The sequence below is a fragment of the Pongo pygmaeus genome, chromosome 12, assembly GCF_028885625.2.
Source record: "Pongo pygmaeus isolate AG05252 chromosome 12, NHGRI_mPonPyg2-v2.0_pri, whole genome shotgun sequence".
NCBI classification, from domain to species: Eukaryota; Metazoa; Chordata; class Mammalia; order Primates; family Hominidae; genus Pongo; species Pongo pygmaeus.
The window spans coordinates 77,657,904-77,681,958 of NC_072385.2; the positions used below are offsets into that span (position 1 = coordinate 77,657,904).

At 36.7% G+C, this 24,055-nt stretch overlaps 1 protein-coding gene across 5 annotated transcripts in view; it reads left to right on the plus strand.

The window, feature by feature from the left end:
• The window catches only part of EFEMP1 (EGF containing fibulin extracellular matrix protein 1), a 57,037-nt gene that overhangs the window by 30,091 nt on the left and 2,891 nt on the right, over positions 1 to 24,055 (plus strand). For all 5 annotated transcript variants that reach the window (XM_054473844.2, XM_054473846.2, XM_054473845.2 and 2 more), the window contains 6 exons: positions 11,861 to 11,983; positions 15,747 to 15,866; positions 16,870 to 16,989; positions 18,541 to 18,660; positions 22,473 to 22,596; positions 22,681 to 22,876. In XM_054473844.2, the coding sequence (XP_054329819.1) occupies positions 11,861 to 11,983; positions 15,747 to 15,866; positions 16,870 to 16,989; positions 18,541 to 18,660; positions 22,473 to 22,596; positions 22,681 to 22,876 (803 nt within the window). The remainder of the gene's footprint in view (positions 1 to 11,860; positions 11,984 to 15,746; positions 15,867 to 16,869; positions 16,990 to 18,540; positions 18,661 to 22,472; positions 22,597 to 22,680; positions 22,877 to 24,055) is intronic.

The following is a 24,055-nucleotide window of genomic DNA, read 5'->3' on the forward strand; positions in this document are numbered from 1 at the left end:
ACTGAACATTCCCCCACTTGATAGATGTGGCAGTGAGATTTGGAACAGTAGAAAAGTTAAATAACTTTCCCAAGACACATAACTAAAACGTGATGTTGCTTGGATTTGAACTGAGACCTATTTGACTCTAAAACCTGTGATCTTACCCACTCTTCTGTCTCAAGCATATATCTGTCAGTGAGTTGTATGAGAGAAAGAGTTATTCTGTGATTCTCAGACTTTCTAAAAAGATCAACAAGTCCTCCCCTGAACTCCTAATTCTTGGTATAATAAATTATATATAAACATTAATTCTTGGTATAATAAGGCTAGTAAAAAAAAGCTAGCATAAGCAACTACAGAAAGATACAATCTCAAATAAAATAACTTAGAACTTAAAAATACTAGGTGTTAGAGAATAGTATGATTCCTCTAATTCGGAAAATCATGAAAAGAGATTCGTAATTGAAGGTCGCTGACAGGGTACCTCCTTACACCTATCTGGCAGCCTCACAGTCATCCACATTAACCACGTATGTGCCTGAAGCCAAAGGTTTTCACTTAAAAGTTTCTATAAACAAATTATTACATTTCTAGGGGAAAAAATAATCCTAGGCTAATTTTAAAATTAACAATCTGAATTGCTCAATTTTTCCATTTTCTTTCAAAATGAAAACTTGGAATATGATAGACTCCATGGATGTGCTCCATACAGTAACCATTTTAAGTATATATAACAGATCTAAGAACATAGAGTTTGTTTTTTTTCATCTGTTTATTCATGCCAAGAAATTCTCTTTAAGATTGACTTAGTTTGGCATCAACCTTTAACACATCAATTGCATAACTGGCTTGGGTCCACCTGCCTTTGTACTCTGCAGACACACAAACCATGTATAGGGCATGTTTCTCCACCAGATTTTTTTTTTTTTTTTTTTCAGAATTTCCACTGCCAAACAGACATTAAGCTACTCTAAATTCTTGACAAGTATGTAACTTTATAGGTACACAGTAGTGTATTTAAACATTGAAGAGAACTTTCTATTCATCCCACTCTTCTAACAGAGCCATTTAATCCTATCCAGAAAGATGAGTCCATTTTCAGACTCTCCTTTGATCCTACAGATTAGAGGGAGAGAGAAGTCACCACTGAAAATTGAAAAAGGACGCAAGAAGAAATGGAGATCCATGACCATGGCCCCAAGAAAGCAAGAGCATGTTACTCAGGTTTCCCAAGATCCAAGTTAGAGAGGGAGAAGAGATTAGAGCTAGGAAACAAATACTTTTAAAAACAACATTTTGGAATTTATCAAAGTAGGCTTTAATTTCAGATCATAAAAATGAAACAGATCTCAGAGAATGTATTTTCTGAGAAACTTATTTCTGTCCCCAGTGGAAATGTAAAGTAAAATGCCCCAGACTCATTTTAAAGTCCAAAGACTGTTTTATATGCTAGCTTTGAGAAGCCTTTAGAATTGCAACACTCACAGGGTCAGAAGTTTTTTTGAACAGATTTTCTTCTGTCCCTTATGGCCTTTAGGCACTCCTTGAGCTAATATTCAGGAGTTATTTGAATGCTGTTGCTTCACTACACTGAAAGTGTTTTAACATAGAGGGAGGAAAATCCCACAGCCTATGTCAACATAATTTATCAACAAATTAAGTCCAAGAATGCATGATAATTTATGGATAACTTGGAGGAAATGGTAACTATGGTATCAATTTGGAACAAAACCAAGAAGTCAGATCTCACTTGATTTAATGTTATCTGAAGGATTTGGGCACAAGTTTAACATTTTGATCACGGAATAATCTTATGCCTTAACATGATGAAGACTGAGTCTTCCTTCCTGAAAAATCCTTAATACAGGACAAGGAATAATGAGTCTAAAATTTCATAACTGTTTTCCTGCTCAAGGAAGAGAGAAGGAATAACCGCTTACAATGAAAACTTTTCTTGCTACACTTCATCATGAGGCAAGTATTTCAGATGTTGGGAGATAGATTGTAAAGGTATGAAAGTTAACTTCACAGCTATACAAAGCTATACGTATGTGCACCATGTGTCAAATGAGAGAAAGTACAGATATTCAATGTTGTTGAATCCTCACAATTTTCTATATTAGAGTGGATGCAGCATCTGTTTTTCAATTTTTAATCATCAACATTGTCAAGCTTAGAGAAAAGTTAACTGTAAGTACAATTAACAAGGAACACCCACCATTCAGATGCAAAAATTATTAAAACTCTGTCATATTTGCATGTAGCATGTTAACACTGTTTTTAAACACAGATGACTAGTCAAATCCCCCACCTCCTGCTGGGATCCACATTGAATCGTTTGTGTATTTCCAGTGATAGGAAACTCATTATCTCCCAATACATCAAAACAAATAATAACCACATTTTCTCTTAACACTGAACGAAAATCTGCCTTCCTTGCATTTCTAGCCATTTATTCTGTTTCTGCTTTTTGGAAATACATGGTCAAGATCTTTTCCTCTTCCCAGGGAGAAGAGCAGAAAAAATAACTATTGAGTACTAGGCTTAGTACCTGACTGACAAAAATAATCTGTACAACCCCCAGTGACACAAATTTACCTATATAACAAACCTGCACATGTACCCCCAAACCTAAAATAAAAGTTAAAATAAAAAGATCTTTTCCTCCTTCCCGAAGCTCCCTTTCATAACACTGAAGATGATCTCAGATATAGATCTCATCTATGTTTTCTTCTCTTGTAAATTGAGTACAAAGAAAAAGATAAGGATGATGTGAGGAGGTAGGGTAGGGCTATGGGCCTTCTTAAGGGCTGGCATTTTTTTCCATAAATTTTGATCTGTAATATTTTCATTTTCATTCAGTTTGAGATTTCTCAAATTTCAATTTTGCTATCTTTAAACCATGGGTTTTTGTGAAGTATGTCTAATTTTCCAAAAGAAGGGCTTTTTCTAGTTTTGTTGTTGTTGTTGTTGTTGTTTCTATCTTATTTGCATTGTAGTTGGAGAACATAATCTGTATATTGCAAATTTTTGAAATTTATTTAGACTTACTTTAATGCCAGCATATAGCCACTTTGTTTTAATGTTCCCTCAATACTTAAAAAGGCTATGTATTCTGTACTGTGCTCTATACATGTCAATTAGTTCAAAGGTTTTAATCACATTTTCTATTCATTTCTGAAAACATGTACTTATTCTTTCAATTACTAGGAGAAGTGTGTTAAAATCTTACTGTAACTGTGCTTGTCAATTTTTCCTTTTAGTTTCATTCATTTTTTTATTTGTCTATACTGAGGCTATATGATTAAGTGCATTTAAATTTAGAATTTCTACATATTCCTGGTAAACTGAAACTTTTATCATTATGTAGTATTTTTTTATTCTCTAATAATCTTTTTTTTCCATAAAGTCAACCTCTTCTAATACTAATATTGCAAAGCCAACTTTGTTTTGGTTAGTGTTTGCATAAATATTTTCCATCTTTTTTATTTTAATCTCTGTGTCCTTGTATTTAAATTATGTCTCTTGAAACAGTATATTTGGGTTTTGTTTTTTAATCAATTTGACAATTTTTGGTTTTTAGTGAGCGCATTTAGTCCATTTACATTTACTATAACCACTGATATGTTTAGGTTTAAAACTACCTACCATTCTATTTGCTTTTCATTTGTCCTGCACATTTTAGTTTCCTTTTCTTTGCTTTCTTGCCTTCTTTCTAAATTGATGGAGTATTTTGTACTATTCTATTTTCCCCTCTATTAGCTTTGTAGTTTTATTTTTTTTTTTTACCATTCCTTTATTGTTTTTCCTACGGATCATTTGAACATGCATCCATGACTTATCAAAATTTAAGATAAATTAGTACTTTTAACTCTTCCTATGTGATTCAAGGACCTTAAAATATTTAAACTCTATTCTTCTTCCTGCCAAACTATATATGCTATTATTCTCATGTATTTTAATACTAAATATTTTGTAAATCCCAAAATACTTTACTATTATTGTTTTAGGCAGTCAGTACTTATTTAGATTTATCCACATCTTTATTCTTTTCATTGTGCTGGAATTTTGAATCAAAAAGAGAACAGAAAAAAGAATTTAGTGCAAATAAGGGCCCTGAGGCATATGGAGAAACATTGCACAGAAAGATCATAAGTAAGATATAATGAAATGGGCAGGAAAATACACACAAGAAAGTAACATTCTCTGAAGGCAAGAGGCACAAAGATATTCTTTATTGAAAAAGCTTTAGGCAGTTAATGAGTTGGAGAAGTATTGCCAAGTTACACTCACCAAATTTAGTAGTATGCCTCAATTTAGTGGGCACAAAAGCTGCTTATTGTTGAATGAACAACAAGCATAATGTAATTGGTTTCATACAATTAGGAGGTCAGCAAGCCATGCTTGTTATAATTGGCACTGCCATAGCCAGGGGCTTATGCGACCTCAAGTGATGATTTGCCTGAAGGAATAAGCCAGGAATGTGTGTGCTTTGGGCTCCAGAGACTTGACTAATCTGGCTGCAAGGCCTCAGGGAGGGAGGCCAAGAATCAAATCACAGTGCTCAGGCAGGCTTGGTAGACTCAGTTGAATGTAGTCAGTCTCCATTCAGTTCATCACTCACCAGTGTTTGATCTGGAGCCGGGGAAGTGGGAGATAGAGGAGAGGAGAGATCAAGTGGCCGGGAACCAGGAAAACACAATTGAAATGTCACTGCAGAGGCATCCCATGATAGGGCGGGATCTTAATTCCTCCCAAGGCCATCCACTTTGAAGCAGGTCTCCAGCCTGTGTGGAATGGGCTTAAACCTTCACACAAAGGGTCTTTAATTTCTAGTACTGAGCCACTCTGGAGCAAAGACTGATGTTGCTGTTTGTTTCAAAATACAGGTTTACCTCCACAAGGTAGCAGATTGATGAATGGTTGTTAATATCCCAAATATCAGGGTTATCTTTTCCCAAACATTTTCTAAATTAATAATTAAGTTTAAGAAAGCCTGTAATCCCAGCACTTTGGGAGGCCAAGGCGGGTGGATCACAAGGTCAGGCGTTCGAGACCAGCCTGGCCAACATAGTGAAACCCCACCTCTACTAAAAATACAAAAAATTAGCCAGGCATGGTGGTGGGTGCCTGTAATCCCAGCTACTCAGGAGGCTGAGTCAGGAGAATCGCTGGAATCTGGGAAGTGGAAGTTTCAGTGAGCCGAGATTGCATCACTAAATGCTAGCCCGGGCGACAGTGTGAGACTCCATCTCAAAAAAAAAAAAAAAAAGTTTAAGAAGGAAAAAAAAAAAGAGAGTTTAGCTGGGTATGACATACTCACAAAGATGCCAGAAAATACTCCTAACAATTAACAATCATTTATCAGTAGACAATGTTGTTTCCTTGAGATTCTGCAAGCATAAGCTTCATGTTGCCAGTGGCCAAAAACAGCTGAAGAATGAGAAGTAAAGCCTTTGTTTCTTTGCTCTTCTGTTTCAGCCTATGACCCATTGGTTCATCTGGTTTATGTGTAGTACAGATGAGTCACAGATTGGTCGTTCACATGCATTAGTTGGTTTTCTTCCCCATGTTCATGAACTGTATGCCTAACCTCATCCAATCATCTGGCAAATGAACACTGTTGTCCACAGAGGAAGCTACGTGAGAGGGGTCCATTTGCAATGCAAATCTGTCATCATTGCTAGAAAAGCAATTCGAAGTAGCATGATTTTTTTCCTATGAGAACAGCATATTGTAAAGTTCTGATAGAACACAATGCAATGCCAAGGGCTTCTAGGACACTTGATTCGCCACGCTCTAAAACAAAGAAATGAACTATCAGGGAGGCTGATAATTTGTTGATTTTGGTGATGTTTTTGTTTATCATTTAAAGCACACCAAATTATTAACAATCTGTTTTGCCAGAACTGATAAGAATCTAGAACTATAAATCTACTGCTGGCCATCGATTAAGACAGTTCTCTCTTGTTACTTATTATTAGTATTTATTTTCTCCACTAGAACTGCTTAGCTTGAGTGAATTCTAGCTGATAATTTCAGAAGGGTGAAAAGCTAACTAGAACTGGGCTTTTGGCCCAGATAAATCTGATTCCAGTACTATGAAAGAAACAGCAAGGGAACTAGAAAGTCTTTGACAAAAAAATGTTGATAATTGGCTAAAAACTGAGGAGGGAAACAGGAAACTTGGAGAGCTATGAATGTTATTCTAAGTAGAAGAAAGACGCAAGGGACGGATCAAGGTGCTGTGACATTAACAACCCTATCTTTAAGGCTAAAAAAATTTTAAAACACCTATAATTTCACTTAAAACCACTCTCCAGAACTCATAGGAAATAAGTCTTCCTCAGGACCTAAATTGCAGAAACAAAATGGAAATCTGGGGTTTGAATCTCTGCTCTGTGTGACCCTGGGCAAGTTCCCTCAACTGAGTCTACATTTCAGTGACATCCTTTTTTTTCCTCATCTGTAAACTGTAGATGAAGTAACTACCTCTACCATAGGGCTGTTATTAGGATTAAATAAGAAGCTTTGTAATTCTGCCTTCCCAATCAAATAATAGATCTTTTTATATTGCTAAGAATTTACCTATTTTATACCAATTAATTTTAGAATATTACCAAGTTTGTATATGAATCTGTATAAAATATTATACACTTTTTTCTAAATCAGATTTCAATCTACATAATTTATTATATTAATTACTCAGGTTATCATTATCAATAGCAATTACTGGATGAGTAAAACAGTAGTAAACTTCAGTGCCCTCAGCTCTTGCTGAAGTAGTTCTTACCTTCCAGGATTATATTGAAAAACAAAATACTCCAAATACCTCTAAGACCTTCGGCTCAATGAGTCCCTTTTATTTAAAAAGTTTCAGAGAGTAAGTAAAAAGAGTACTTTGGTAGGAACTAGTTTATCACCCTGTCCCTAGAAAGGATTGGGAGCAATCATTTTGAGCAGGTGGGTATCTAAATCATTAAGAATGTTGGGAGGAAGGAGGCCAATGATAAAGAAGCTCCTCCTTCTAACAAACATGAATCCTTGACCTTGACCTTTTTTCTACTTTACTCCATTTATGAGATTAAATCAGTTTGACTGAGGAAGCTAGGTATAATAAGGTTTTAAATCCACACAGATCAAGAAGTATCACCAACTTGAATTTAACCACTATCTTTTCTTTAACCACAAGCGTTCACAGGATAGCACCATTAAATAATACTTACAAAGCATGCACAGTGTCCCACACAGAACTAGTAAAGATACAGTTATTTTACTCCAGGGGTTTACAGTCTAGAAACAAAAAAAGTATATTGTGAAGAATCTGAATACTTTTAAAAATCTGTGTGTTATTGTTGAGGATAGACTGTCTATTTTAGAGATGGAGAAACAAAGAGAAAAAAATTGATACCATGACCCTAGATCACACAGGGAGTGACAGATTCAAAATAATTTCAGTCTTCTTTGTCCTATTACTAGTGCGTTCTCATCACTAGTCTACAGTGGCTTATTCAAAAGTAGTTCTAAATTATTTCTTAAACCAAAAGCAGCACAAATTATAAAAGTCTAAATGGTACTCAACACCATTCAAGGTGCAGATAATTTTTGCCCATGAAAACATGCTGAAGGGACTCCATGTTGTGGTAAGTTATCAAATTATGGAAAGAACATTGCAGAGATTAAAATGTTGCATAAGAGAGAGAAAGCAGCATGAGTCAGGGGTTTGGGAAATATGAGTCAGACTGAAGGGAAGGAGCCAAAAACACAGAGAATGAGGGCCTAAGCAGGGACTTAATGGACACCACAGAGATGTGGACAAAGTTGCCTCCATTAACTTTGAGAGAAAATCAAATGTGCGGTTCCCTAGACTTGGGGGTCAGTGTGACAAAGAGGCTAGAAGTGAGAGCTGAGCAAAGATTAGCCTGCGTTATTTAAAGCAACTAATGGTGCCAAAGTCAGCAAGAGAAGGACCTGCAATAGTATAAATCACTAGGAGGGAGCACGTGGGCACATTTTTGAAAAATGAGGGAATCACCAAATATTGCCATTAGCTGTTGTTAATGTATTAGAATGATGAAATGTGTTGTGATATTTTAGGAAGCACATTCTATTATTTTGTTCTTTGGTAATGTTAACATTAGGCTCTGTCTACGTAGTTCAGAGAGACTCCTTATGTTGTTCAATCCAGACTCTCTACTCCTGCCTTTAAGGCCTTGAATTTTGTTCATGACAGAGCTAGCATTTCATGATCCTCTTCAACCAGGCACTGCACCAGGCTCCTCACACAGAGCCCCTGCAGCTGTGCTGACTCCATCTGTCTGCCATTCTTCTCATGGAAACCAGTTTTGTCTTATCAGCATTTTCTAATGTGAGCTGCTTTCTGCCTAGAAACAGCTTCCTTTTCCTGGCAACCCATGTATCTTGTCTTCTTCAAAATGCAGTGGAGAACCCACCTCTTCTGGCGAATCTGCTTTATACCTCATAGCCTCTGCACTCCTGGACTCAATTGCTCAACATCATTTTTCTTTTATTAACATCTTACTGATTTTGCTGTGTTTCTCAGATATTACCTGTTACTCTGCTTCATACATTTTTAGCTCCATTAGATAAAACACTGATCCTACTCTTCCTGAAACTTTAGGTACCAGTTCTCAGCAAATGGTAATAACTCATTTATCCATTTATTGAACAAATATTTATTGAAAATCCACCATGTTTCATGCACTATCCTAGGCACTGGGAATACAGGGGGGAAAGTAAGACATAGATCCCCCACCCCCACCCAAAGAGCTTGGGTCCAGGTCCCAGGAAACTTATTAACTGACTGCCTGAAAAACCAAGTGAGCTTAACTGCCAAGGATAAATTATAATCATGCAAAAACAACAAAAAATTTCTCCCCATAGTAATTTGTCCTAGATTTTCAGGAAAATCATGGCTGACCTGAGTAGTTTCCCTTATAAATAAAGCATTGCTTTTGCTAATGCAGATATTCTCCCATACAAATGTAGGAAACTGATTTTTCTTACACACCATGGAGATACCTACAAAAGGCTGTGTTTGCACTATGGGAAGTCAGGAGCAAGTAGAGGGCAGTGGACTGTCATCAACACTCCTGGGAGAGCCAGCTTTTCCAGAGCATCTGCACAGGGATGGGTATTCTGCTTTTGAGTTTCTGACATCATTGTCCATTTTAGTAATTTTTGTATCATAGTGAGCTTTCTGGTATTTATGGCAAATGGAAATGCATAGAAGTAGAAAAGCCAAACATAACAGAATTTAACAATGTATAATAATTTTATGTGACTTTGTATAGATGTGTAAATAAGTAATTCCAGGATCTCAAAGTATAAGTTTCAAAATAATAAAATTGTGTTATTTAAATAAACTAATAAATTGACATTAATATAATTGAAAATAGGTCAAAGAAATTCAGTCTGTTTATAGCCTTTAGCATTAGATAAACCATCAACAGCAAAGGAGAGGATAAATATTCTAAACCACAGCCAGAGAAGCCATAAATGGAAATGTAGTTAGTAGCTGCCTCCTGGTCACAGAGGTCACTTTTTTGACAATTTTATGAGTCCCGGTAAGTAAAATGTGTAATCACCAGTCAGTCCTAGGTGAGGCAAGTCTTGTTGCAGCTTTGTTTGGGTTTTGGTTGAGAAAGGGGAGGAAAGTAGTGGCAGTGAGCACAGTGGTATTTGTTTTTTGTTGTTGTTTGTTTTTATTAATTTAACTCACCTAATATTTTTATTAAATAACCCACTCAGAAAGTAAACAGACCTCATTCTTAAGAAGGAGTAGCACAGGTTTTTGTGTTTAAAATCTACTTAATGATATATTAATTCCACTGGAAATGTTAGCCTATTTATCAGACACTAAGAAATGAGCAACAAGAAAGTAGGAAGGAAGTCATAGGGCATCAGTTGTAGGAATGCAGCGGGGTGGAGGCAGTTTGCAGATAGATGTCAAAAAGAAAAGCCTCAGTCACTGCTGAGGCCTCCCTTAGAAAATGCAGCAGCCAGCCCAGGGCCTTGATCATCTGCCAGAGGAAACTTGCCACATCTGAATCTAACATTGCCGTATCTCTCAGGACTATTATCACTGCAAATGCTGGCAAATGTTCTTGACATAAAACAATAGATATTCTGCTGTCATTTCTGCATTAACGAGTCATAAAGCTCTGAAGAAACCCCAGTAGAAAGGTTTTCATCAAGTGCATCTGAGAAAATAATAAAAGATAAAAAACAGCAGATAATTTCAAAGCAAGATTGTTGCACCATCTCATAGTACCTAAAAAGGACAGATAATCACTGACTTGAAAATAATACTAGTAGTAATTATAATAAATTTCAAAACAAAACAAAATAACAAAAACCTTAGCCAAAACTTTAAAACCAAGTTCAAAGAATTACGTAAGTGGATGCTTTATAGATTATTATCCAATAAATAGCCATACATCACTCAAGTATTTTTCATCTCCCCTCCCTCTTTCTTATCAAAAGAATCTCTCTTATCATTTCCCCACCCAGCTAAGTGAAGCTGATTTCTGAGGACAACCCTTTTACAGTCTCAACTTCATATATTATTATACTGCACAGTGTAAATGTGGCAGTCCTCCTTGAACATACAGAAAAGTGAAAGGCAAACCAACCTCAGGGGCTACTCTCTGAGATTCTTAGAGGGAAGACAGAAATTGGGTAAATTTTTTATTATTGATTCTTTCCCTACTTTTTCTTCCAACATACTACTATGAGTCTGCCACAGTGATGATCTAAGACCCCTGAAATCTGCCTCCGGGGTCTTAAATCATCACTGTGGTAGACCCAGGGTAGTATTTTAGTTTTTATACAAAAATTGTCATCTAGGAATCACAAGTTTTATGATATTTGTTAATGAAACTTAGAGTGGTTGTTGAAGAATGATGAAATTATATGATCCTTTCTTGTGTACTACTTAACTTCATGATAGGAGAGCCAAATGAATATAAAAGTGATACAGATAAGGCAAAATTAGATTTTACTTATAATTACTGTAAATATGAATGTACACACACAACTTTATATCACCTTTTGATCCCAAAGAAATTTCTCATAACTAGTTCATTATGCTATCACTGAGCATTTTTTACTTTTCTAGAACTGTAACCTGCATACTCATTAAGGCACATTTAGTAAATTATTCCAAGAAGTACACTGCTTTGAGAAAATATGGATTTTTAAACTACACAGCCTAGAGGAATATGATCAAATTGAATCCTTTGCATTCTGAAATTTGCAGTGAAAGATTTATACATACATGTTACCCTGCTGTTTGCAAAAATAAACAGCTACAGGGAATGTATAATATTAAAGGTTGATTACACCCAGTTATTAGTCAGATTTTTAGAAATCTGTCAATGGAAATTATCTCAAATACAATATGTTGGATGAAAAAGCAAGTATCATACAATCTATTAAAATTTTTAACATACAAAACAATACCATATGTTCTAATGGATGCATCCCTGTCTAACGAAAGCACAAAAACATCTCAGGGAAGGATTCATTCCTACCGAGACAGTGGTAGCTGATGGGTCAAGGGATGAGGATGGTGTGAGGCTTTAGCTGTATCTGAAATGTCTCTTAACAAAACAAAATGAGCCAAGACCAACATGGCAAAATGTTAGCATTTGTTAAATCTGAGCAGTACTCACTGGTATTTGCAAAATTATTTTCTGAACACTTGAAATAATTTATAATTTTAAACATTTCCAATGTAAGAACATTATAAACTTTTAAGAATAAAGTAAAAATTTAGCTTAAGAAGTGGCAAAATGGAGGAAATATCAACATCTTCACAACTGACAATTCTTTCTGTGTTGCGTGTCTCTGACAGACATAGACGAGTGCACTGCAGGGACGCACAACTGTAGAGCAGACCAAGTGTGCATCAATTTACGGGGATCCTTCGCATGTCAGTGCCCTCCTGGGTATCAGAAGCGAGGGGAGCAGTGTGTAGGTAAGTACCACAGTGCAGTGAGCACGGTCCTGTCTTGAGTACCTTAACTGTTTCAACCTCAAGCATTCCAATTGAAGCATTCATGTTTCTTTGGAGAGTGGTAGCCAATAATTCCTTATTCTTTTATAGACTACCAATCCATTTTCCACAATAACAAGAAACAACCTTAAAGGTTGAGCTATTCTGGATAACAAAGTGTTGGTTAAATGTTAGACGAAGCAAGAGCAGAAATTTGGGGTATGAATGGGACAATAAAAACAACCACAAAAAACTTTAAATTTGCTGTTTTGGGGGCCATCGCGCTAACACACTGGTACTGTGGGCTTCATTCACCATTCACTGCTGCAGAGCATAGCATAGCACAGCACATAGAGCAAATGGTGGAGTTGCATTCCAAGCACCAACCCCAGCTCACTTTGAGACCTTGAGCAAGTTACTTAAATCCTGTGTCTCACTATGTTCACTTGTACTGTGGAGATGATACTAGGCCCTACCTCCAGAGCTCATGTAGGGAATGCTTAGAATAGTGCCTGTCCCTGTGCAGTAAAGCTGTTTGCTATCATTGTATTCTGAGTCAACAGATGGGTATTAAAGGCTCTTTATGCTGCAAGCCTTTGTAGGGTACCATGAGTACAAAGCCAAGTTCACCATGTGCCTCTGCTGGATGGCCTAAGAGCGTGAGCTCTCTGACAGCAAGACCAGGTCATCTTGTGTCACTGTGGTCTCCCCAGTCCAGGAAGTGTGCCCACCATGTGATGGAGGCTCTATGCGTGTGTTTTGAGTGAATGGAAGATCAAAGTATGAGGAAGCCAACTGGCAGATAGTGAAGTAAAATACAGTACTCTGGGCTCAATCATGAGGCCCAGCACTAGGCATGAAACTCTGACTGTCCATTTATTTACATACCCCCTCTTACCACAGATCAGTGAAGAAGCCTTATTTCCTCTTAGGAACAGAGGGTGAGGATGTGGGGACAGACAACCAGTGTCAGTTTTCGCCTGAGAATGTGAGCTGTTGATGTTCACATGTCAACACTGAGTTCCATGTGGGCCCCAGCCCAGTTCTGCCTGCCATAGGGCTGTGCCTAGATGCTGGGGTTAGTGCCCAGCCTCTGAGGAAGGCCTAGGGTTTGCTATAAATGAAGCTGTGATTTAAAAGAAGAGTGTGTAGAAAATTCCAGAGATAACAAAGTTTGGCCATTGTATTAGACAGGAAAATAAACATTTGAGGGCATAAAAAGTACAGAAAAAAGAACTAATCCAACTTAGTGTGGGGTGAATCAAAGAGAATGGAACATATGGTCACAGCCATTTTAATGTGGTAGGAGGAAATATTCCTAAACTCAGATCTAATCATGTATCTTCCCCTCCTGCTTCCCTCACTGAGAGAATCAAGTCTACATTCCTCGACAGAGCATGAAAGGTCTTGCTCAATCTGATCATTGTCCAGTTCTGTTGAATAAACACCTCTCCCCCACCACAAAATATTACACCCCAGCTTTATTCCACCAGTTCCCCACACACATCACACAGTGTTACTTACACTTTGGTGCCTCTATACAAGCTCTTTACACACCAAAAACATTCCCTCCTGGCAAACTCTTATTTCACTATCAAATCCTAGCTTAGGATCACCTCCTCTGGGAAGCCTGCTATGATTTACCCAAATATAATTAGTTGCTCCTCCCCTGTGCCAGTACTTCTCAAATTATGATGAAGGATACTCTTTTGTAAATTTCCAATCTATGGCAGACCAATACTTCTGTAAAGTACAATAAAAATAATGTTGCAGTAATGTCAAATTGCTATTTCTAAACATGTACTCTCAGTTTCTGTATTTATTCATTGCAGACTGGTCCAAATAGCCCATGAACCAGCAGCAGTCAGCAGGCCACACTTCAAGTAGCATGGTGCTCCCTGTGTCCCATACACTCCTTTCTATTGTTGATCTTCTCATTCCATGGAATAATTTGTTTCATGCCTATCTTTCACACCAGACAGGGCAGAACATATGTATACTGATTATCATTATAAACTTGGGGTGCCAAACACAGTGCCAGCAAATAACAATGGTTCAATGAATGTTTATTAGTTAAGAAGACATGCATCATGTATTCACCAAATAGTTATTGAGGGCTTACTGTGTAACAAGCATTGTTCTAGGCACTGGGATAGTAGTAAACAAATTTTACAAATTCATAGCCCTCGTGGAGCTATTAGAAAGTATAATACCATTCATACAAATTAGCTATCAATACTAGCACCTAATGATAGTACTGAGGACTAGGAAGCACTATGCTAAAATTGCTCTTAATTAGTGTGAAGTTTCGATTTATTCGAATAATGTTTATTGAACACCTACTACTATGCCAGGCCCTATTCCAGATCTAACAATGAACAGACAAAAAACCCTCTACCTCCACCTCAAGGGGAGAAGACAGGTCTTATTTGCCATGCGTTATAGTGAGGGAACACACAAGAAGCAAATAAACACATAACACAATGTTGAGTACTGTTAAGGACTGCAAAGAAGTCTAAAGCAAGGTAAGGGAATAGATAGGGCAGAAGAACCTATTTTATATTGGTGGGAAGGGTGGCCACCCTGAGGAGGTGACATTTGAACGGACACCTGAACCAAAGGAAGGGGAAAAGCCATGTGAATATCTTCTTACTATTTATTTCAATATTCAAGTTAAATCAAATATATCTTGCAGCTTATTAGCTCCCATTTATGTTTACTTGCTTTGTGCCAGGAACTTTGCCTACATTATGTCATGTAACCCTCCCAATAATTCTACTTACAGAAGAGGAAATGCAACCTCGAGAGGTTAAGACCAAGCTAGTAATTGCCAGAACAAAGATTCAAACTCAGGTTATCCTGAGGCCACTTGAGCACACTACTTAATTTTAGTTATTAAAGTACCAAAAGAGCCCAGCATAAAGGTTTGTTTTGTTTTGTTTTGTTTTGTTTTACCACAAGGCAGTGTCACTATATAGCATTACATTGTATATGCATAATGGTTGTTTTAAATTACACATGCCATGTTGAAGTTGTCACAAAGTGTAGAATCATGAATTAATGAAATTTTATTATGCTTCTAAGATGTTAGTCCTACTTAGCAAGTTCTCAGTTGAGCATTTTATAGTTGAAAATATTTATATGAGAAGGACACAGGCTGGAACACTTCATCAAAGTGTCAAAAGAGCACTCTCAAGAGGTAACTTATTTAGCATCCTATTCTTCCACAGTGTTCTTTTATTTGATACACAAAAACGTCCTAAGATACACATGGCAAGCCTTGCTATCCACATCTTGCAGTATCTTACCAAGATACTGAAGGCGTAAGTGACTTAGCCAAGGTCACCAGTTGAGCACAGTCCACAACTCTTTCTTCTTTGTTTTGTGCTGCACCATGCACTTCAGTAGTTCTTTTTTACTTCTGTAATTATATATAAGCTTTTAGATCCCCAAACTGACATCTTATATATATATGCAATAGTCTCAATTATTTTGTTTTCTTTAAATCTCAATCCACCCACCAAGTTTATTTACCACTGAATGGCATGAACATTGAGTCTTTGTTCTTAACATCTTAACTCAGAATACAAAGTATATTTAAAATACATATACCCTAATTTTAACAAAATAGGAAATTATTACTTTTAAAAAGAGATTTTCTCTACATAGGTTTTCTAGATAATGCTTTTCAGAGAATGCTAATTCAATAATTTGGTTCTCTTTGTGTGTGTGCCTGATAACCTAGACATAGATGAATGTACCATCCCTCCATATTGCCACCAAAGATGCGTGAATACACCAGGCTCATTTTATTGCCAGTGCAGTCCTGGGTTTCAGTTGGCAGCAAACAACTATACCTGCGTAGGTAAGCCTTTTGAGAACTTGCTGATTTCTCTCTTCACAAAAGGAAACCCCATGCCATGTTGCAGTATTTCCAGTTTTCTGTGTTCTTGAGTAAATAGTTTCCATTGACTTCCCTTCAGGAATCATAAAGCTTAAAAGATAATAACCAATCTGTGTCTTAAAACACATCAAGATGTGAATGGGAAACTTTTTAACTTTGGTTTTAGTTCTCCTCTGTGGATATATCAACAAATGTAAAAGTACAGATCAATTGATATACATACACCAATTAGTCAACAGTGTGTGATATAATGCTGAAAGTGCCAAAAGGGTTACTACAAGTTCAAGTATATAAACTTTCCACTGAAAGTGCATCTGATTTTTACATGCCTCTTCTACCCTTTCAGAATGCAATGTCACGGCACACAATTAAAAGATTGGCATGACATGGAAAAAAATCTAGTGTAGGAAAAATGCCTTTTCACAATATTTTCAGTGCTTTAGAGCATTGCAAAACTCCGTATGGGTCTCAAAGGCTTATGTTATAATTGTAATGGAATTTAACAGAACCCATTTAAAAAGTAATAAATAGCACAGATAAATCTTCAGTACAGCATGCTGAGAGACCATATCAGTATAAGTGTCTTATATCAATTATTTATAGAATTGGCATTTTGTATCTGAACAACAACAAAAGAAAATAGATACTGGAATGTATACTTATTAGAAGCATTAAATTCCTTTGGAAAGATTCATCAAACATCAAACTAACTGTCATTCCTAGAAAAAATATTTTGGTATTTCCAAAAGAAGTATATGACAGATGTCTGAAGTTGTTCCAACAAATATGAAACCTAAATGGACGGTCTCCAGTGAGCTTCTGCAGGGCAAATAATTCAGCTAGGGAATTACTCACTTATCAGCAGATGACATAGGTACAAAAGAGCAAGGATATGTTTAAAGTCTATATATATGTGTGTGTATATATATACATATACATATATATATATAAAACTTTTTTTCAGATATAAATGAATGTGATGCCAGCAATCAATGTGCTCAGCAGTGCTACAACATTCTTGGTTCATTCATCTGTCAGTGCAATCAAGGATATGAGCTAAGCAGTGACAGGCTCAACTGTGAAGGTAAAACTCTTCCCAGATAGTATGGAATAAAGTCCAATTCCTATGACTGCTGTTGTTTTATCTGATTATGTACCCGTTTATGAAAACAAATGCTTACCCATGGGAATTCTGTTCTAAAATCCAGTTAATGTAGTTCAGTTATTACATTGCCTTTTTAGTGTGTTACCAAGAAAAAGGAAAAGAAATAAAAATAACTGAAATATTAGGTGCAGGCTGGCTCTAATAATTAGAAAGGGTGCTCTAGCATGTTGCTTCTCAGTGTGTTATCCAGTGACCAGGTATGTCAGCACCTCCTGGGAGCTTATGAGAAATGAAGAATCTCAGGCTGCAACCCAGACCTCCTGAGTCTGAATCTACATTCAGCAAAAACTCCAGGTGACTGGTGTGCACATTTAAGTTTCAGAATAGCCAAGTGCATGTCAAAACATTAAAATAAAAATCAAGAGATCTGGTTTCTGGTTCTATTCCTGCTACTGTGTGACTTGGGTACATTTCTTGAGTTGCCTGGGTTTCACTTTCCACATGAACAAGAGGAGGGCCATTTAACTAGATTCATGACCTTCAGAGTCCATTGCATGTGCACATTTCGTTGTATAATTCAAAAGGCATTAGACATCCTGAGGGGGATGCCACAGACACTTGATGTCCCTGACCTCCTCACGGTTCACTCAGCTTTACACAAAGCTCAAACCCCACCGAGAGAGGCCTCACATCATGCCATTACACTCAAAACTGAAAGAGGCTACCTCAGGACAGCTGCCTCTGCCCTTCTGAGTAAACTGTAGGGACATCACTATTCAGAAATGCAAAGCATTCTTCCCCTGAAGGCCAGATCCTGCCAAGCTGTCATTCTGGAAGCTGCACAGGTTAGGGGACTTGGCATTCAAAGCTCAAATGAACTTGGCGTCAAAGTCACCCAATTTCTGAGAAGACAAACATGAACTCTGCATCCTGGATGGGTCTGCAGAGTCCAAAATGAAGGCCGTCAACCATAAGCCAATTAATTCAGTAGTGTAGTTAGGTCCAGGATAGCCAAATTGTCAGCAATGATTCAGTAAAAGTCATGATAAGAAAAACTTTTTGTGCTATGAAGTCATAGAGAGAAATAAGCTGATATTGTTAGAATTTGCCTTTTAGCTGCTTATAAAGTTTTATATTTCTATTTCAGAATTTGCAATATTTTTACTCTCTTTAGCTCACCTCAAAAGTGTACTACTTCCCCTGGACTGTTGAGCAGAAAAATATATATATATATGTGTGTGTGTGTGTGTGTGTGTGTGTGTGTGTGTGTGTATGTGAAACCCAGGAAACTTAAGAAATCTGCCCAAGTCACACAGTAGCAGGAATAGGACTAGAAGCCAGATCTCTTTATATATATAGATAGATATAATTTTTCCTCCTTAAAATATAAATAATTTTAATTATATATAATTATTTAATATAAATATTTTTAATCTTATATATAATTTTTATATATATATATATATATATCCAAAGTAGTGGTGCACAAACTTTTCAACTCTGTGTCCTTTCTCTTGTCTGATTCAACAGACATTGATGAATGCAGAACCTCAAGCTACCTGTGTCAATATCAATGTGTCAATGAACCTGGGAAATTCTCATGTATGTGCCCCCAGGGATACCAAGTGGTGAGAAGTAGAACATGTCAAGGTAAGTTTATTTTTTTTTCATATGTTAGGTATTTAGTTTTAACCAGGAAGAGACAAGAGGAAGTTATAGGATTCTCCTATAGACTTTCATTTTTCCCACTTTGAATATACAATTTAAGCTTTTTTTTCCCTTGTTCAACATAAAATATATACATCTCATAAAGAGGTGATTCTATGCTAACACCGACATTTTTCATCCTTAAAAGATAAATAATTTTAATAAAATATTGATATTTATTCTATGTAACTTACATAATCTCTTTGAGATACATCTTCAAATCATCCACTGGAAAAGATTCAGTTATTAAAATGTTTCACCTGTGAGTTTGAGTTTAGAGCATAAGCTCAATATGTGAGTTAAACATACCTCCATCCAGTCTTAGTTCTCTAAAACACAAGGATTATAAATTGTGTAAGAATGTAGGTGCTGAGAAAAGTCAGCCTAATATGTCGTAAAATATACTTGAATATTTTAGAGAAAACTACTAGCTCCAAAATAGCTAATGACCTTGGGTCCAGTTTCAAAATAAACATTCAGATGATCTTCACACCTATACATAAGTGGAAGAGGCAGCTCCCTACAATGGTATGATTTCAGAGTCTCTCAGGAATATCTAAAAAAAAAGGACCCTACCTCCAATGTTGCATGTAGTTGAAGACTTTCTTAACAGGGAAAGGACTGTCAGATAAAACCAAAAATGTAGAAAATCCTGGAAAAGCTAGTACAAACACTTAAATTTACACAGAGCAACAAAAGAATGAAAAAAATGACCAAACTTGAGGACAGAAAACCTGTTTGAATCCCAGTTCCACTGTATTCAGTCTGCACAATCTTGAACAAATTATCAAACTACTCTGAGCCTCAGCTTCCTCATTTGGAAAAGGGAGTTGTGGGAATTTAGTGGAATAACATACATAAAAATAATTTGTAAACTATAAAGCTTGTACAGGTCAAGGTGTTTTTATGAAATTTACTTACCAATGTAAGTGACCAGTAGTAAATCTTCTGTAGAGAGTCCTTTTTAATCAGAGTTGGAGTGAAGGCACACAAGGACAATAAAGATCCTGTTAAGAAAAGAAAGATCAAGGAAAGGAGACACTGGGGATTCTCAGTCTATATCATGATTTTACAGGAAAATATTAACTTAGAGGAAATCCATTACCTGGGATTTTATAATAGGCACACAATTTTTTGACTAGACTCCAACCACTGAGTATGAGCATAATCAGAATGTAGTTCATTGCACAATGAACATCTTTATAACCCTTTCCAGGTTACTAGAGACTTTTTATAAATGTTAATTGTGGGAAAACATTGCATTCCAATGGTTTTACTTACTGAACCCTAATTGAGACTTTCAACATGCATATTACATGCAAGAAAATGTTAGCTAGTGGAACGTCTTAACAAATTTCTCTGAAGTCCTTCAAACAAATATCTATGTGTTTCTGATCAAAAATTGATTTGATGCTCAGCAAAAGACAGAAGCAGATTAATGCACGGTGGGATCCGACCTGCCTAGCCTATCTATCTGGAAACATTTATATCTATTATAATTAAAGGTGGAAAATGCACCAAACTTGCAAGTGGGGGATTCATAAATGTTATATGTTGAAGATATGCAGCTTCAGACTGTTTGGTTAAGCCAAAACATTTTTTGTGGAAAAGACTTAGCATTCTTCTAAAGTATAAAGCAATTGCTTTCTCCTACAGAAATCATTCCTTCTGAGCCTTGTCCACAGGAATAAAATGAAATTGAAAGTTTTGGATTCTTAACTTTCTCTAAAAGACTTATTTTGTGGATGAAATAACTGTTCTCATTTCACAGGCCTATACAAATGAAAACTCTGTGTGTGTGTGTATGTGTGTGTGGAGAGAGAGACAGAGAGACAAAGAATACACATACACATAGACACACACTCATCACATATTTTGACAGTATTAATTTCTGAAAAATCTTCCAGAATGATTAAGGTGATGATTATGCTAGGCTCTACATTACTGGAAGTAATAAATGAAATTATAAGGTTGTCTTTTGCTTCTGTTGGACTCCATATAACAAATAAGTATTAGTTTTCCCTGTACCTAAACAGCATCTTTATTTTTCAAAAAAGTGGAAAATACTGAAAGGATAAGTCAATTGTGATTTCATCTGAAGAATCTAAGTTTTCTTTCTTCAGCCATAGCCAGTCCAAGAAGACACTTTTTGTAACTGTCTCTTGGAGACTACCTAGCTTTCCCAGTCTGTTCTTGAGTTCCAGATAACTTTAGCCAGTTTGGAAGCTAAAATACTTTTTTTTCCTCCAAAGTCAAGGCATGAATTATTTAGAGTATATGAACTTGGATGAGCCATTAAACCCTTATTTGTTTTTCATCCATATCAAGTGGAAATATCTTTCTCACCTACCTCCACACAGTTTGTGTGAAGAGCAACTTAGTTCAATTTAATATTTCTTAAAAGCCAGATGCTCTATTGCATTAATGCTAGGTGATGAAAGGATTAAAAGATGGGTACAATAACCCTTGCCCTCAAGGAGCTTACAAGCTAATAGAAGGGTTAAGCTAGACATGTAGATTGCAATAATGCAAAGCAGAAAGCAATAAAGGCCCTTAAAAAAGAACACCAGGTATGAGAATTCAAAAGAGATCATATCTCAGCACCTAGCCCATGCTTGGCTTACAGCAAGGATTCAGTAAATTACTTATGGAATGAGTAAATTCATGAATAAAAATATCTCATTGTGGAGAAGGAATGATTCAGAAAAAGTTTACATTGAATAAAATATAAATCACTATTCAAATGTAAAGGGAGACAGACATAGAGATGTAGATATTAATTTTATTTTTATTGTTGTTGTTGTTATAAATGTAATGGCTCTCTAGTAAAACTGTTCTCTCAGATGTCATCTGGAGGCTTCTGATTCCCAAATTTAGAGTCAATCTTTGTCCAGCCTGAGGTAAACACAACCCTTCTTCCAAGGACTCTCTCTCCCTCTGACTTCTTCGGCATTGCCTTTTCCTGGGTTGTCTCCCTGCACTGACAGCCTCTTCCTTAACTTCCTCTTTTGCCTTACAGTCCTAAAATTGCTATGCTCTATGAGGTGGAACACTTCATAGTTTCACTTCTTGTGCTGTGCTTCCTCTGGACAGTATAATCCACTCCCAGCATGCTTCAGCTTACTGAAACCACATTTCTAGCCTTTTCCTTTCTCCCAAGTTCCTGAAAGAGATGATAAGCTACCCTTCATAGTTTATGCTTCCTGATTTCTCGGCTTGGAAAGCCTTCCCTGCCCCAGCCATGAAAACTCCATCTAACTACCACCCTTCAAGGCCACGTTGGGATGCCTCTTCCTTCCTTCAGCCTTCCCTAATCCCCCTGGCAAAATTACCCAACTCTGCTCCACATGCCCCAGTATACTTATCTATCTCTTACTTAATTCCACTTTACTTTCTAAGTAACCATATACACATTCCCTTAATTATAATGTCCCTGAGGACAAGAACTGGTGTTTTTTAAACTTTCATATAGGCAGAGTCAATGGTTAACATTGGGGTTTGAATTCAACAGATGAACAATAGGTGCTTGATAAAATATCATGAAATGACACATATTAATCTGCCTAGAATGTCTCAGCTCTATCTGTCCTGAATTCAGTGCAATGAACACCCAGTCTTGTGTCTAAAAGCAGGTTGAACACAGTCCAGATGCTCTCACACCTCCTTCCTTGCAAACAGAATCTGCCAGTTATATGATTTAATTAGATCAGTTCATTAGTTTAGTTAGTAAACTCTTTGACCCTACATCTCTACAGATATAAATGAGTGTGAGACCACAAATGAATGCCGGGAGGATGAAATGTGTTGGAATTATCATGGCGGCTTCCGTTGTTATCCACGAAATCCTTGTCAAGATCCCTACATTCTAACACCAGAGAAGTAAGAAAAATCAGAACTTTTGAAAGTGAGGATTTTCTGGTCTTACCAAGCCAAACTGCTGAATACTTTTGTTTGTCTCTACAGCCGATGTGTTTGCCCAGTCTCAAATGCCATGTGCCGAGAACTGCCCCAGTCAATAGTCTACAAATACATGAGCATCCGATCTGATAGGTCTGTGCCATCAGACATCTTCCAGATACAGGCCACAACTATTTATGCCAACACCATCAATACTTTTCGGATTAAATCTGGAAATGAAAATGGAGAGTTCTACCTACGAGTAAGTATCCCGAAGGCAGCCTTAACTATTGAGAAAGATGGGAGTTTGTTGTTGTTGTTGTGTGGTATCCACAGGTGGAAGGAAAGCAAACATTTAAAGAGTCTTATGTGTAGGCATTGTGTAAGGCCTTCCAGGTACATTATTTCATTTATTCCTCTTGGTAACACTGCCAGATAGATATTAATATTCATCTCCATTTTTTACAGAGGAGAAAAGTGAGATGCAGAAAGATTAAGTAGCATCCCTGAAATCACTCAAATATTAAGTTTGGCAGACTCTGACAGAGTTGTGTGTGACCACGAAAATACAAGCCTCCCATCCCCCTGCCTCTGCCCCCCCACACACACCCCCCAAGTAGGCGTCACTAATCATTGATGGTTAATTAATTACGCATAGACATACATATAATTCAAATCCAAAATAATTCCTGGAGCTCCTAAAGAGTTTTTCAGACATCATGAATTCATCATTGTTACATTCACAAGACAGTTTGCATTCACACCTAAACTAAAACCTGTAAGTATGTGAGAAGTGACCCCACCTCCCCGCACAGTACGTGTCAGTAGTTGTACCATTCTTGCCAACTTCTGGGCTGACAGTATGGAGTCATCTCCCTATCTTTCATTGCCTGTGTGAAATCTACTTTCTGAATTCTGCCATTTCCCTCTTCACAATGGGTTATCTTTGCTTCCTCACATCCCTGTCTCTCTTCCTATAAACTGGCTCCCGTCACTTCCATGATCCCTTCAGTGGCTTCTGAGCTGGTCTCCCTGACCCCAAAGCCTCAGCCTTCCAGTCTCCCTACAAAATCTTCGCAAGTTCATTTTAGGTTAAAATTTGGACATATTTTAAATACAGCTCACCACTTCATGTGAAAATGATGGCACCCTACCAAGCAGTTTGCAGAGTTACGGTAACTGTTTCATGCTAATGATGTTATTCATCCAGTTACAATTTTCTCAAAACTCCTTTGGGCACTCTTTATTTTTAATCAAATTTTAAAGCCAATATTTCATTTTGAGAATATGAATTAAATTGGGAAATTCATCCTTCTGATACAGTTTACAGATTTTTAATGTTTACCCATTTATCCTGTTTTTTGATATATTAATTTCCCATATAGCTCCAGAGTTATGTGATACTATTTCTTTGCCAGTATATTAGAAAATGATTAATTTC